Source organism: Poecilia formosa, unplaced genomic scaffold (assembly GCF_000485575.1).
Source record: "Poecilia formosa unplaced genomic scaffold, Poecilia_formosa-5.1.2 Scaffold18, whole genome shotgun sequence".
Classification (NCBI taxonomy): domain Eukaryota; kingdom Metazoa; phylum Chordata; class Actinopteri; order Cyprinodontiformes; family Poeciliidae; genus Poecilia; species Poecilia formosa.
Genome location: NW_006799957.1, coordinates 1,272,467 through 1,289,267, shown reverse-complemented (window position 1 = coordinate 1,289,267; position 16,801 = coordinate 1,272,467). Strand labels below are relative to the sequence as shown.

The 16,801-nt window shown below is 36.9% G+C and overlaps 1 protein-coding gene across 8 annotated transcripts in view; it reads right to left on the bottom strand.

Annotated features, from left to right (window-relative positions):
- Positions 1-424: 424 nt before the first annotated feature.
- syt2b (synaptotagmin IIb) overlaps positions 425-16,801 on the bottom strand; it is a 30,573-nt gene continuing 14,196 nt past the window's right edge. For 4 of the 8 annotated variants that reach the window (XM_007546922.2, XM_007546924.2, XM_016668892.1 and 1 more), the window contains 8 exons: positions 10,405-10,633; positions 10,165-10,325; positions 7,486-7,620; positions 7,088-7,255; positions 6,283-6,450; positions 5,252-5,369; positions 4,847-4,980; positions 425-3,784 (listed from right to left, as the gene is read on the bottom strand). In XM_007546922.2, the coding sequence (XP_007546984.1) occupies positions 3,569-3,784; positions 4,847-4,980; positions 5,252-5,369; positions 6,283-6,450; positions 7,088-7,255; positions 7,486-7,620; positions 10,165-10,325; positions 10,405-10,609 (1,305 nt within the window). In that variant the 5' untranslated portion in view covers positions 10,610-10,633 and the 3' untranslated portion in view covers positions 425-3,568. Of the gene's footprint in view, positions 3,785-4,846; positions 4,981-5,251; positions 5,370-6,282; positions 6,451-7,087; positions 7,256-7,485; positions 10,004-10,164; positions 10,326-10,404; positions 10,634-14,500; positions 14,620-16,801 lie in introns of those variants that run through there. The other 4 variants (XM_016668893.1, XM_007546925.2, XM_016668894.1 and 1 more) reach the window with 4 other exon arrangements.

Below are 16,801 nucleotides of genomic sequence, written 5' to 3'. Positions count from 1 at the left end.
ATGTTTTTGTGTCTGAGCAATTTGTGCAAATTAAAATATTATGGTTAGTATTTTATATTAAATTCCAATTCTTTAAAATAAAGGACTGCTGGAAATGGACAAATCATATTGTTTTGTATCATCTTTGATTTGGGTGCTTTATTCTGGATTTAATTGCAGCTGACATAATTTGCATCAGCATTTCTGTTTTTGATATCTATTCTATGATATATATTCATACATATGAATATATATATAATATGTATGTATTTATAATACATATAATTCCTCATCATAGTAAGAATGTAAGATCTACTGGCTGTTTTGTCGGTAGGTGCTGCTTGCCTGCTTTGAGTTCATGAAAGATAAACTATTCAACAGTGTCACCTATTGACCATGAGTTGAAATGCACCCTTGATTTGTCTCTCCACACCACACAAGACGCTGATACACAAAACGTTTTTATTTGCTGTGATTACAGTTTGACAACACACAGGTATGCCTTTTCTTCCTTGAGTTTTATTATCTACTTGAGTTGATTCATTTTTATGTGTTTCTCTTAGTTTTTCTGTTGCTGCAAAAATGACTTTTCAATTAAACAAAATCATGCATGTCACAAAAAGGCACATCTATTAATACTCCTCTACAGTAGACCAAAACGAGAGTGAAAAGAGACAAGGGATCCCCTTGTCTATGCTTGATGAGTCTGTTGGATGTTATGTTGACAGAAGATGGTCGAATCTGAAAACAATGTTGGCAGTATTGCATTGTGAATGTTGATTTTGCACAGTTTGGGTCTGCTCTGTGCTTCAGAGGCCCAGGAAGACATGGGATTTTGTTGTCTGCATTTCAGTTGTCTGCATTTTGAGCAATGGGACCTAATTACACAATTTTGGTCATAAGAAATGCAAGATAAAATGAATGAAAAGGGGTTGACACATATTAGAGATGCTTCTAATGAGGTGTCTCTTCACAAAGAAGCAACTCGCAAATTAATATTTTATCATTCTCTTTGTTCCTCAGATGAATAGAGATAGTGTAATTGTTATTAAAAATATATCTCAATGAGTAAGACTGGATTTTGACAAAAAAAAAAAAAACAGAACAGAAAATAATTGGAGAGACACAAATCAAAGCATGCAAAAGTGGAACAGCACCATCTCATCTCATTGCAAACCATTAGAAAACAGACTTGCCGTTCAGAGAGTGGTATTTGAGATGAAAAGTCTCATGCTGAGCAAGAGAACAGCCAGACCAATATGATGTGACAATCTTTAACAGAACCAAACATTGTATTAGGAATACAAAATGAATAATGTTATGTAATATTCAAACACAAAAACAGAAGGTTAGGTAGATTAATGTGGGATAAGGAGCTACAAGACATTTTTTTTCTGTCCGACTTTCATTTGCCAGGAATGAACAATGGAAACACTTAGGGGTACACTGAGGCAAAGGGGTTTAAAACATATACAGTCTACTGCTTAGTGACAAACACACAGTGCTATTAGAAATGAACATTAACTGATTTTCAGTCAGATTATATCGTAACACACATGAAACAATGGAAATAAAACACATTCATGCACTACTTATTTTTAAACTTTGGGAATTTGAACAATTATTACACAAAACAAACACACTGTTAACCTATTAAATCAGATTATTCAATCATACACTCAGTCCCAGTGAGGAAAAAATACATACACTTTTCAGTCAGTGCATACGTTTGTTTTTACTCCATTTTATTATCAAAAAGTACACTGAACACAAACACACACATACACATCATAGTTATAGATTCTCTTTAAAACATGCTAATATTTACATAATCTTGTAATTACATGCTGTAGACTATTAACAGCTGGGCGTAATGCATAATTTCTGCAGCAGATGGAAGCACTGTGGATGAACTCAATTGCACTCTGCAGGTCAACATTATTTAAATAATTCAAATATAAGAACAAAATTCTTCTAAAGGAACTGTTCAAATCAACTGAACTCTCCTATTGTGTTTTTGGAATTTAATATTAAAATCATTAAACTACAAAGTCTAAGCATATACTATTTTGCTGATCCATTAATCAATTTCTCTAAATGTTTATATCAGACAGTTGTTTGAAGGAGAACACTTTCAATACTGCACAACTTCAACTTTTCTGCTGGGAAGGAAACGAGGATACTGGACCTAATTCATAAAATTTCATAATGTGAAATAGTTTATTATTTAAAATTCACTGGTTTTAAAATTTCAAAATTAGTTTTTGTAATGATTAATACACATATTGTAGTATAAGAAATACTTTGGCAGGGGATCAGTCCTCTGTAGAGTAACACAAACTTTAGCTTCTCTGTGATTAGCCGTTAATGAAGATTCTGACTGAGCATCTCCATTAACAGAATTAGCTGTGAAACATGATGAATGCTAAAATCTGCACCTCTTTTTGGTTTAGGACAAGGACATGTGCACCGTATGATGCAGCAGTTACCATGTTAATAGTCTACAAAGTTGAATTTTACACACGAATTCACATTCATTTAAAAAAGAGGCTACATTTTATGTTTCTAATCTCCCTCTCTATGAAAAAGTTTTGCTTTTGACAGGGTGTAGGTTAAAGTACAACACATCAACCAAAGACAAAAAAAAAGGACAACTAAATAAAACAAGTTTGCAAAAGCAGCATTTGAAAATAAGTCAAATGTATTTGAGCATAAGTGGTAATCTCTCTGGTGTCTGGACCTCTTCTAGGAATATTTTATACCCATGTGGTCAGCACAGCTCAAGCCTTAATTCAGATGGCGCCTTCGAAACTTTTCAATAAGGCTCAGCCTCTAGGACATAAACAATGCATGTCTCAACATTTATTCATCAGGAAGGCACACTCATGTTCCCATGCTGCATCTGATCTGCCATCTGTGTGTTTATCCTAAATGCATAGATGTGTCTTCATGGCAAAACAAACGAGCAAAAAATGTCAATTCTCTTGTCATTCTTGCTAAGAATGGTGGGATTCCTTGCGTATTAAATGTTGACAAAAAAACCTTAAAAAGAAACTGCAGCACTGTTTGCTGTACTCAGTGACCTCAACCGGATTAATTCTAAATAAATCTACTAATGCTAATGGATGCAAACCAGCCCTTTGCTCCACACTATCACACTTTCTATTGCAGGGCATAGCACACTTATAAGCAACATACAATACTACGTATGCTGTGCGCAGAGCAGAGGGGAGGTAAGTAAAGCATGCTCCACAAACTAAACTAAAGCTTTTTATCCAGCATTGTCTTTAACATAATTTTTCACCCACTTTCAGCACCCTGTAAATCAGCTTCTTTAGAGCAAAAAAGACCAAAAACTGATCATTCATGAAATACTGACCCAATAACTCATCACTATTTTCTTGCCACAAACTGAGATTGGATGCTTGAAAAGAGTTTCCATCAACTTAACTGTGTATACGACGTTATCCTAAGATGTTTCTTTTTTCTGAGCAAGGTTTATGACAAGTAGTCATTTGATAAGTCATAGGATTCATGCAAAGAAGGGATGATTTTCCGAGTAAGAGCAATAGCTGGTTGATGAGGCTTGTTACTTCTTTGCTGCCAGCGCTGCAAGCTGACCATCAATATCCTCCTCTGGCTGCAATGGGTGCCACTGGGCGATGGGGCGGCGCGGATTAGCCAGCATGTCTGACCAGTGCTTAAGACCCAAGCCGGTAGCCTTGCTACCAACAAAGATCTTCCCAATGGCATCGTTCTTACCGATCTTGTCGTAATCAAACACTGTGATAACCACCAAGATTTTCTGAGAATGAAGGGAAGGGAGAAATGAGAAATGTGTTTAACAGTAGTTTTACTTCAATATATATGTTTTACCTTTAACATTGAGGCTCAGCGGTTCTTAGCAATATATTTTGTAGCTCAAACTAGTACTCCAGATTAGCTAAAGAGGAACTATTATGCAAAATTGACTCTTTTTTAAGCTTTATATCACATTAAAATGTTATTACATCATTTGAGAAATGCTTGGACCTCCTATGGCATCCATTTGGGGTTTTTCTAAGAGCCTATTTAACCAAAGCTCTGCCTTGGTGCTTCAGCCCCCAGCCAAGCTTCTTCCCCACAGAGCTCCCCTCTCCTGCGCCTGCCTCACACTGATCCACCAGACAAACTGCAGCAGCAATTAGCAAACACCTGGTGGAACTGCACACCTACTGAGCTTATCAAGCTACAACGCCGCCAAGATTGTAAACGGCATCACGGGAGGACATGAAGAAGCTTTGTTGTGACGATGTGCTGAAGGGGGAGAGATGGAAAGGGCAGGAAGTTCTTGAGGAGACAGAGGCCAATTTCAAGGTGACTGATATGACTATGATGTGAAGTCAAATATCTTCTAAGTTGTTTTTAACATATACAGCATTTTCATAACAACTAAAGATAACATAATTTCTTGATCGTCCTATAAAATGGCACTATGTACTTGGAAAATACATAATAACCCCCTTCATAAATGTTTATATCCATTTAGATTGTCACTGGGACAGACATTGCCTGTTCTTGTTGAATGCCAATTTTCTTTAGTAACCAGCTTATGACTTTTGGATGTGATATTGCTTGTGTATCAAAAGTAATTACTTGGCACTTTGGACACTACAATCTAAACGCTATTTACCTCTTTAGTTAAGAAAAATATACTTTAAAAACAAACTCCAAAACTCTGTTGTGAATAACACAACCGTTAAACTAGATTAAAAGAACTGAATGCAAACATTTCACTTTAAGCCAACACAAAAGTGAAACTGAAATGTGTATTTTAAAACATGAGTCTCAATGGAATTCAGAATATCATATTTGAGTTGAACTGTACCTGCATCTGTTCCAGTGGGATTTCAAAGCTGAATGATTCATTGTAATATGGATTTAGGGTGTTCTTCTTCACAGTTGTCTTCTTTTTCTTAAGACGCTTTCCTCCCTGCAGTAGCTGGATTTTCACATAGGGATCTGGACAGCAGATCAGGTAATGAAGGAGATAATTATTTCCAAATTACTGAAAAGAAAGACTGTTTTAATATCATTAAAATATACTAATATACTTTTAAAGTTATGTTTAAACTACTAAAAAAGTTAAGGATTTCTCTAAATCACAGGTCAAGATTCCTGTGCTCTCTTACAGTATGACTCATTCGTGTCCTATTTAAAGAAGGAAAACATCTGGAAAAACATCAATCTGTATCATTCCCGGTAATTTGCAGTAATCCAAAAATAGGTTTACCAGACAAGCCACAGGCATCCATCTTCTTCAGATTCTTTGCCTCCAGGATGCAGACGGTGAGTTTTCCAGCAGTGGGGACGTAACGGAGGGAGATGCAGATGTCTCCAAGTTTCTCAGGCTGAACAGCCACCAACAAGAACAGAATAATGACAAGCAGACACACGCATCAGAAAACTACAAACTGCAAGTGTATAACAAACTCATTTAAATATAACTGTCTCCCCCATCTTGTCTGGATTTTCTTTTGACTTTTGTTGTTTGAACTGATTCTGTCCTGCTCAAACTTCTCTCTTTACTTATGTAGTTACATTTTTGCATTCAATCTAGTTTCCCCCATAGTTTTTCCATAGTTTATCTGGTGAAATTTACTTCCTGTATTATTTTAAAGCACGTCTTCTAGTTGTACTCTGTCGCCCATCCAAACTTTTAAGGTATATTTATTGTTCTTTAATTTCATTCCTTCTACTCTAGCTTAAGTTTAATCTCTTTAGGTTTTTGTTTAATTTGAATGTTCAGACTATTATTAAGATGTGAGTGTTCTAAAACTGTAGGTTGCCTGGCTAAGACTTAATACAAAATACAACATGTTAGCATGCTATTAAATAAAAAAAAACATTTCCCATGGTTGGGTTAATCTGTAAGACGAATCATTTTCTAAAATAAACACACTCTTTAACAAATCAATTCAAATAAGCTGCTAAAGTGCATCATAAATTTTCTGCTGCGTGAAGCTTTCACCACCGACTGTACATCTGTTTTTGTAACACCAGTGGGTTTTTGCAGCACATTTGCATATAGAAGACAGAAAACAGACAGACTCAAATGGGACCTAATTTAAACAATTTATGGTGTCATGGAGAAGATTATTTTATGTGCATCAACATTTTGTGAGTTGTTCCTAATACTTGCATTAACAGAAGCATTCTGTTTCATATATTGACATTTTAGATAATTATTGAAAACAGAATATATTACGATCATGGCCACGGTTTTAAAAAAGTCTTATAAAAGTTCAATATCCAGAAACCTACCTCCTCTTGGTCGGCGCTCTCCAGGTCCCGCCATTCTTCAATGGGACGTCCGAGGTCAATGGTATTCATGGGCAACTTCACTTCCCCAATGACGTCATGCTTGGAAAATCTGTCATAGTCGTACACTGACATCATCAGCGTCTTACCTCCCAGTTCCTCATAGGGCACCTGAGTGAAAGAAACAGTGTAGGTTTCAAAGCAGTTATCTCACCATTGTTTTCTGTAGAGTTCAAGAAATAAATGTTAATGTGGTCAAAATTCATACTATGTGTGTTTTACCAAATGTCATGTCACTAAATCAATAAATTAAGAAAACTGAAAATACACATGAAAATATAACAAAATGATTTAGTACAGAATGAGTAATGGCATTCTCAAATGTTCTTAGCAAAATAGTTAAAAATTAAAATGAGGAATAAAAAACTGTGTCCATGTGCATACTGAAGCAGTTTTATGTCCAAAAAGTGAATTACTTTGGCTCTCTGAAGTTGTCACAGAAAAATAAAAATTGTGCCACTGGTCATTTTGTTTTTTACCCCTGAAAGAGCAAGCATTTTGATTCTAGCTGTGCTTTTATTCGTTTTGGATTTGCAAATTGGTTCAGCTGCCAGCATGACTTAATGCTGCACTGCGGGGGTCGTTAGTAAATACAGCAGAGAAAGCCGAAACGGGCTCAGGGATCTAAGGACATTTCTGATAATGAGGGGACAGTTTGGTGAGACAGCTTCTGTATAAAAATACTAAGTGACTAAACTCAGCCACTGTCTTCTTGCTGTTGCATCTTATCAAACCATAGAAAACTTACCTTGAAAACAAATGTCTCGTTGAAGACAGGATTCAGAGTTTTCTTGTGCACCTTTGTGTCAAACTTCTTCTTCTTGTCAGGGAAGAGAAGGACCCTGACGTAAGGGTCGGAGGTTCCACCGGAGTCCATTGACATGAGATCTGCAGCTTGAAGGATGCCAACTGTCAGCTGTTTATGACACGAAGAAGAGAAATGATGAACACAGAGCAGTTGTTTCTCTTGATTTTTTTAGTAACTCAACTGTTTTTGTATGTCCTTGACCCTGTCTAAATCTATAACATGATATAGTCATTCACCTAATGTGGATCTTCATTAAATGTGAACACCTAGAAATGACTGAAAGAACGATTAGTCCGTTCTTAGATTACATAGTGAATTCAGAAGTGACAACCACATACCTTTGTGTTTTCAAAGTCATAATCTATGGAGTACTGGAGTTTCCCCAGTTTTTCTTGCTCTTTCTCCTCCTCCTCTTTTTCCTCCTCTGTCATTCCGGTCTCACCTTCTTCTTCATCATCGTCGTCCTGTTGTTTCTGTTGTGTGAAGGTGACAAGATGAAACACTGAATGAAATACTATTAAACTCTGACTTGCAACACAGGGATTCCCCATAACCATCAGCATGCCACAGACACTGGAGCTCCAGGAGGTTTTACATGGGAGATACATGTTTTGGTTAGGACTTACCTGCACAAGTCCTCATGATCAAAACAAAGGACTTATAGTTTCAAAGTGAAAAAAAAAGTTTGTTGATTACAAATGAGTGTCTACTTTTTTTAGTCCTTCACTCCTCATCCTCTGTGTTTTTGGTCCAGTGGGTAACTCTTTTGACATGCTTGAGCAGGACAGTGACAGCCAGAGTTAGTGGAGGTTTTGCATGCTAGTTCCACTAAGGGGGGTAGAAAAAATGCCAGAACCTTTCACTCAACTCAGAAAAAATAGAGTTCTCCAGTTTGTAAAATTTTAGATATTACCAGATGAACAGGCTGAAGCAATTTTAAATGAACCCCAAAGGAACTAGCTTACAACAGCATCACCAGTGCATTTAATAAAGGCAAACAGGATATTCTGAGCTTTATATTACATATGCTAAACTTTTAAAAAAAGATATATAGCAGCCAAGGTAAACATAGCCAGTTTCTAGAAACCATGCACACATGTTGTCTTAATCACAAACATTTATATAGATTGTGACTGGATTAGTGCTACCTGACAGTTAAGCCTGCTTTGGAGACTTAGATATGCACTGAAGATGTCTTTAGAAACCTGGATATGCTATTGCAGTTCTTTCTGAAGCACACAAGTTCCAGAAAATATTCGCATGGTAATGATTAAATGGTTTGAGTAATTAATGGATTTTTCAGGTTTTATCAGTAAAATGTAATAGATCCCCTGACTTAATCCCATCTAGGATGGATGAAATCACACAGATGGACAGATTACAACAGGAGTGAGAAATATTGTTAAATATTTTGAATAAAATCTTTTTTATTTTAACATCAGCCATTTAGTTAACTGTTGTAGTGAAAGTGGGTGATACAATCAGATTAACAAAAAAGATTAGAGCATCTTCTAAATGTGGTAAATCAGTCATTTTATAATTCCAGATACACAAAATAGTCAACTAGAAAACATCCAAAACAACTGCCAACTTAATGCTCCATGTTTAACTTCCATTAAGAGATGGTTGTAAGTGACACTCTGGAACAGACTATATTATTGAAGATATTAACTTAAGTGAAAGACTGTAAACAAGGAAAATAAGGACTCTATACATGTTTATGGTTTCTAGAAATGTAAAAGTGAAAAACATCCTCTCAGACAAATTGAAGATTATTAGTCCCTGAAATAAGGCAGGATTATACTCTCCTCACTCATTCAAGATTTAGAATACATACCAAGTTTGAAGCACCTTCAGCTCTTGTTTAACTCATTACTTATGTGGCTAAAAATGCCTCATCTCTATCACAATAAACTTCTAAAGAAAATATTTTGCTGCAAAGTTATTTTTGTGACCGAGTAAACACATTCTTGTCAGAGTGACCGTTAGATGTCTGTCTCTATAAGAATCAGCATCAAAGGTTTTTTGAATAGCTTGTCATGCAGTTTCATCATCACCATTTCCATGTCTCCCAAACAACCAACCATGCCCTTCATCACATGCACAGATTAATAGTGTTAACGGTGTCTTGCACGTCATTTTGTGAGTTACAGTTACATTGTCCAATGAACAATGTGTTAGATGGTTAGACTCTCCTCTCCTGGGTTTATGGAGGACATCATAGCTTTCCCATCATTACATTCTCAGGCTATTACGACAGAATTAACACAACAAAAAGAGGGAGACAACGGCAGCAAAGGAAGCTACGACTTTCATTCCATGAAACCCACCTCCGCCCTTGAGGCAGAAGGTATCAACACGAGCTATCCACCTACCGTAGAGCAGGGGTCCACCACAGTCAAGAAACACGAGGCACACATAAGACAGACACAAAGCGGAAAAAAGGAGGAGAGCAGAGAGAGGAAGAGATTCAACTCACAAGACACCAAACACACAACAAAGAAAGAGGCAATCAAGACCACCACAACCACAGTTAGAAGGAGAAATGACACACTTGATATGAGGACTGTAGACAAATCTGACTGCTAAATCAAAGTAAATGGATCACACAGAACTGGTGATATAAGCTCATTTGTCCTCTTTTTCAGTTAAGGAATTTTTTTTTTTATGGCTAACCAAACAAAATTTCCCGATATGGTGTCTCCTATTCTTTGCCATCTATAAATAACGTGTGTCATTTTTCACCATGAGGTCACAATGGAGTACGTCACATTTTAAAACAACAACACAACATCAATTAAACGGAGGGGACGAGAGCTCTCCTTGTGTCCTCTACTGCCTGGCCTAATAGAGCTGCTGGTGAAAAATCAAACGGAGTTAGCCAGACTTATTCCGTGCCATAAAATTCAGAATTTACAAGAGAAAACGTAACAAAGTGAAATGGATAAGAAAAGAGGAAGATTCCAACTTAATGCTACCCTGACTTTTAGGGGTGCAGGAAGCTCGATCCGTCATACCTCACCACCCTGCATGTTCTTCATGTTAAAGCCGTCCTTGCCCTTCTTTCCTTTCTTGTTCTTCTTCTTCTTGCAGCAGCATTTTTTGATTATGCAGAAGCAACAAGTGAGGACGAGCAATGCTGCCACCACAGCGATAGCAATCAAAGCCCATGGAGGAACTGGTTCAAGAAGCAAAGGTGCAAAATTAGAATTCGATTGAAGACTTTTATACTTTTATGCCATTGTAGTGTGACTTACGTGGGATTTTATCGATTTCATTTAAGAATTTGCTTTTAATCTCTTCAAACATGTCATTCTTGCTGATCTCTGTGTTGTTGGAGCCTGAAGTGTCCGGTGCAGAGGTGGAGGCTGAGACTGGGGAGGGAGCCATTGTCACAGTGGTGGCACTTGTTGGCTCTGCAGCGGCAACAGCCTGGGGCTGTCTGAACAAGTTGAACTTCATTGTGAAAGACTAGGGGCTTTGTCCCTGAAACACATACAATAAGCAAAGAAATCATTTATGTGCATAGTGGCAAAAGGATTAAAGGTGCATTTTGCAAACTTTTGGGAAAATAAATGCGTTTGTCTGTGTTGAACAGGTTCCAACTTTTCAGCTTCAAAGTCCTTTATCATAACATTTACATTGGAAAGGAAGGCATTGGTGAGTCTAAATATAGGGAATAAGTCATTTATAAAGAATTGTAGCACACATTGTTTTTTTATCAATCCTGATAACTGTCACAAAAAAATTTACTGATTTTATTTTGTCTTCTCAATTTATTGAGTCCATTTAACACCCCTCCCTGCATTAGTCTTTCATGTTCCACAGGGTGAGTCCTATCCGCAGCTGAACCAGTAATGTTAATCTTAGCTCCAGCATGTAAAATAATGCTTCTGATGTTATTTTTTAAAAAATCACAATGCCATAAATGCTTAAATTTTAAAAGATTATCAACTGCAAAAAAAAAAAAAAACAAAACAGTTCCATCTATACTTATTAGAAAATGCATCACAATGCATGCATGCACAGTCACATAACTATAATGTATAACAGAGAGGGCTTGAAATGCAAGCTTTGAGATCTGATGTCCAACAACTTTTATATGCGTTTCTGCTTCAACACACCTGATTCAAATAATGAGGTCATTAACAGAACTCTGGATAGCTTGGCAGAGAAAGTGATTCAACCATTGATTCAGGTGTATTCAACCAGGAAGACATGTAAAAGTTACAGGATGCCTGGATTTGAAAACCCCATGGATATACTATTCACAAAAATGGAAATTTGTAAATAAATTAGCTTTAAATCTCATATAGTCAGTCAAACAGCGTTTTCTCCATCCCACCGGATGGCAGACTGAAACTCAGCTGTTTTATTTTTCTGTTTTTCTTGGGTCACTTTATCTTATCTTGCTTTTAGTTGTTATTCAAACTTAATTTTAGAAACAATGTGATTTTTTCTTTAAAGCCACAGAATTTAGTGACGTTTTGACTTTATCATGTATCTGAAAACTAAATATTTGATTTTCTGAGGAGGAGCAAAGGGAAGATGTTCCTGTTATGCTAAACCTAAGGACCTGCCAGACTGAAGGTCTCTAATGGTGTCAACAATTTCTAATTTCTATGTAGTGAAATATTCAACACAACTGTCTTTGAGTTAAACGTATCGGTTTTATTTATTTTTTTACTAAAGTATAATTCAGTTTTGTGTTTAGTTTTAATAAGAAACCTTTTTCACATGAAAATATCTGTATCAGTTTTATTGCGTGCAAGCTGTTCAGTTCTGATTAGTTTTATGTCAAACAACATATCATAATATTTTGACCCTAAATCCAGAAACATCTTTAAAACTGTAAAGACTCAACAATCAATTAACAGCTGGCGATGGATGGGTGGCAGACTCATGAAGCACACACTAAAGTGGGGCTACTCTTAAAAGAAGTCTTTGACAAATTAATATAAAAATGTACATGATTATGTTGCAAAATAACAAGATCTGATTGGACTTACTGGGACAAGTAAGTCCCTTACTGGAGGATTTCCTCCCAGCCTCCAGTAAGCCTTCATTATTATTAATTCTCTTTGGGCATGCCAGTTTGTGACAGTGATACTTTATTAAAACGTGCTGCTGAGTCTGAATGTGCCAGGGTTCTGCTGTCTAATTGAGAATCGTTGTTTAGTTGCACTGCAAAAAATATAGCTTCAGATAACAGAGTATCTTGCTGCATCATGGTTCTTTAATTGAAAGCAGAGGTAACGAAGATAATCAAGAGGAAGTACATGGTGCAAACTAACGAGTTGTTTCTCTTTTTGGTGGTCATTCACAAATACTACTGACAAATGCCCTTATTTCACTGCAGGATGATACATACTGCAGATTGTCTGAACAATATGATGTGGATGCCACTTTTCAGCTGTCGAACTCACCACAAGCCCAACCAAGCAGTGAAGAATAGCTGACAATTTATTCTTGAGCTATACTGCCTAGAGGTAAATTGCAACAATTTTAAAATAATTCATATTCAAGCAAGCACAAAGAAAATACATTCTTTGTTTTGCTTTCTAATAATGATCCTAAAGAAGTTGTTGAAATTTATATGATTGTAAAAGTAACTGCATTTGATAGCGCTAAGAAAATATGTTAAAAAACAAAAAAAAACAAAACAAAACAGCCGAGACAGAAATCACAAGAGTTAGAGAGTTTCTTTTAGATTTTTTACTTGCTTGGCAGCAAGGAGAAAATGCAATGAGCTACACAGTTCATAGGTCAGAACATTCTCTGATCTTGCTTAAATACATTGTCTATGCCTGTGCAATGATGGAAAGTGGGTGTGTTGCAGAATTGCAAAAAACACCTGGCAGAGGCAGTTCTTCATCTCAGTTTCACTTTATCCAGCAAATGTCATGCTGCCAAGACTGACTGTGTGGAAACATAAGGTTAAATGATCATGAGGGAAAATAAACAACACATGTGTAAATGACAAATCAAAAACAATGTAAACATTAAATTGAATTGACAATTAGAAGATAACATAAAATGATGATCATGAAAAGACATTTCTTGACAGATAGGTGTAATCAAATGGGAAAAAAGACACAATTGGAAAAAAAAAAGAATACTGTTAGAATTTGACCACATGGGGTTGAATGTGTGAATGAGTGTATATAATTTAAGCTCTAAGAATATTTTCATCCTTAGGAATCTACCAGAAATAGTTTTCATTTCATTAAAGGAAAGTTTTCTGCTCATTTAATGACATAAAGACGTTGAGTACTTTAACTTGCTTGTGATTCAAATTGCCTAAACACTTTTCTGAATGTCCCCACTGAGGGACAGTAAAGGTTATTTATATTATGCATTTATTTCTGTTCTATTCTCAGAGTTCATAATTTAAGTTAGTGAGTGTTGACAGAAGCAGTGTGGTGTCGGAGGACATCAGATCAACAAAATAAAGTGAACCATCTGTATGCTAAAAACAATCAGAATATTGCTTCCGCTTTATCGCTTTACTGGCCATGAATCAATAGGTATTGCATTCCCAAAATGTGTATTTCTGTGTAAAGTATCTCTCACAACAATGGATGATCCAAAGTCTAATTCATATTTGTCTTCTGTACAGCATGGACATGTGATCTGGGCTCACAGATCATTGTTGCTAAGCAATCCTGACAGTTTCCATCAGCAACCCAGAATTGCTCACAACCTGCCCATAGCTGAGGTGACCAGCCTGTCAAATAACCACCTGGATTAAGGCCAGAACACAAATCAGTGATCAAACAGTGGGCATGGAGATGATATGAATGCAGAGTTCTGTCACTAAGCTGTTTTGTCTCCAGGTTGTGAATGGAGCTCCAGATTCAAACCAACTTCTTTCTAAACATATTTTGTATCTTCAGTGTACATCCACCATGAAAACATCACCTTTGACATTTTGTAAACAAGCAAGGAAAACCGATATTATGGATCTAGTGCGGGGATGCTCCGTTTTCAGATTTCTATCACTTAAATCACAAGCTTTTTAAAATGTTATTATAAAAAAAAGCATACACCAAAAGAAGTTATAACCTTTTTCATTTATGTAATAGTCTTTTGTCTCTGTTTCATTACCACTCGCTCCATACCTTCCTATGTTTTCACTGTCTGTGACCACAAGTCAGCGTCACTCAGTGCAGGAAAGAAAAACACTCTGCCACATCGTCATTGATAAAAATGCTCAGGTACGGCGGATGCAGTCATACATGAATACTTTTGAATCACATAAACTATTTTCTATATTCTGATTACATTCATGTCATGCGTTGCTACCGTATTAAATCAAATCAAGTGAACAGTGCTGATCAAAAGACAACTCACCATTTAGATGAGGTATTGCCCCTGTGAAGTGGCCCATTCAATGAGTGTTTGGGATCCAGTTCCTCAGAGCTGTGGTAACATAGTCTGATCTCTCCCATTAACAGAGACTGCAGTCTCCTCTCACTTCTCTCCACTGCAGCAATACACCTCCTCCTCCTCCTCCTCCTCTGTCCAATGCTCACAATCTCCCCCATATTCCTCCCTCCCATCACACACCTCCCCACTTCTACTCTTCTTTAGCCTCTATGTACTTATGCACGCAACCTCTTTACCTCTTTCTCCCCAACCATCTCTGCTTTCCCCAAACCTCGTTTGTGATGCTGCTCACACAGCTGATTGCAGCATACCACTTTTGTCTGGGATTGGAGGGCAGTTGTAAGAGATCAATAAGCACAAGCCATGGGATGAGGGGCATCTGAGCACGGCTACAGTTTACAGAAATGAGCAAAGAAAACAAGCAAAATATACATCAGGAACGCTGACGAACTCCGAAGGCCAACAGACTGTGCAACACCAGCCCTACTAATGGCATTACATTAAGCTGATGTAATTAATTGTATTGTAACAATTGGTCTTAGGAATGTGATTTAACTCGCCACAGAGACATCTCTGTGTCATGATGCAAAACAGCTGAAAAGGAAGAAATGGAAAGTTTCCAGTCAGTCAATCAGAGGAATTACAATTTATGCTAAACTGAGCAGCCAATATTCAGATAAAACAATTAATTTGTGAAGCACTGTATCTGTGACCCACAATCTTATAAACTAACTGTACAAATGTTAAAAACTGAAATTAAGTTTGACTGTGGCAAATTATTGACTATCTTCCTTTGTTTTCAGCCTCAAAAATAAAAGTTTAACATCCATCATGCCCAGTGATGCACATGTCTATTTTTCCCTGGCCTGGAATACTGGCTTGATGTTTCCTTTTAAGTCTCCAAATTTGATTTTGAATGATTATCTTGGATTAGATTGAGAATTGGATTAGATAGATTAGATGACGATTAGATAGAGGTACTAACTTTAAAAAAATAAATAAAATCCAAATTAATTCTGATGCATTTCTTAATTATTAATAAAAAAAAATATTTCTCAGCCCCTCACCTGTGGGTCAGAGCCAATCAAAGAAAACTGGCTCTGTTTTGGTTATGTGCATCTATAGTCATTTCTTAACAGAGGTTATTTTGAACATTACAAAGTCCTTTTCTGTTCTAGCGTTCATCCTTTAATGCTGTTTGTCTGAAAACCTCCCTATCTCTGCTCTCTTTGGGGAAATACCACGGTGTGTGCACAAGCTGAGCTGACAGCTGGTGGACGGCTGCATAAGGCAGCATGTTCCATCTCAGGTTATGATGTAATATTCCCTTTCTGCCAGAAGAGGGCATTAATCTCAAGTAAAACTGCTGCATCACAGAGCAGGATTTATTTTTTAATTTTTCTGGAGGGAAGAGCAAAGTTGAAGACATTTATCATCTATGTTTTCTCCACGGTTTGTTTTTGAATTACAAACGCACTTAGCATTGTCTAAAGTGACTAGAGAACACTTAAAATATTCACTTTTTTACTTCAGGGAGCATCAAACACGTAGTACCAGATTCAGTTATGAATCAACAAGAAATGCAACGGATGATTCCAAATGAAAAGATATTTAGCCATTTTATTCAGGAAACACAGCCCGACTTCACAAAGTTAGATAATTCAGTTGCAAGTTCCATTTATGCCTCTACCCAATTTGCGCTAACAGGGCAGGAGTTGTCATCATAGCAGAATCAGATGCTGTTCACAGTTACCACATAGCCACTCTCCAAGCTCTGCATGACAAATCCGCAGACATAACTACATGCATAAAAACTACAGCCAGCAAGCACCTGTGCTGAGTGGTGCAGGGACATTTGGGTTGAGAAGACTTGTCTCCTCTGAGGCAGCAGAAAGGCATGTGGAAAATACTGCACCTCTCACAGCTCCTGCAGGGAGTGCTGCAATGCAGGGGAGTATCGGAGAAATGGAAAGCTGCAAGGGAGGTTTTCCAAAAGTCAGTCCCTCAAACTCCTAAATTCAAGTCTAATTTCTTTGTGTTCTTTTGTCATTTTGTTTATTTCTGTCTAGATTTTACCGTCAGATAGTGTTATTTTCATCACATAGCCCACACACACTTTCACGCATGATTAAGTCAGCATCCATTCACTGGCCAGTCATCACTGCAGTAGTAAGTAGGAAGCATCACATGGTTATAGTTGGCTTTTTTGACTTTTTTTCAATAGGATTCATAGCTATGTTGACAAAACTTGATTTTTTTAAGATT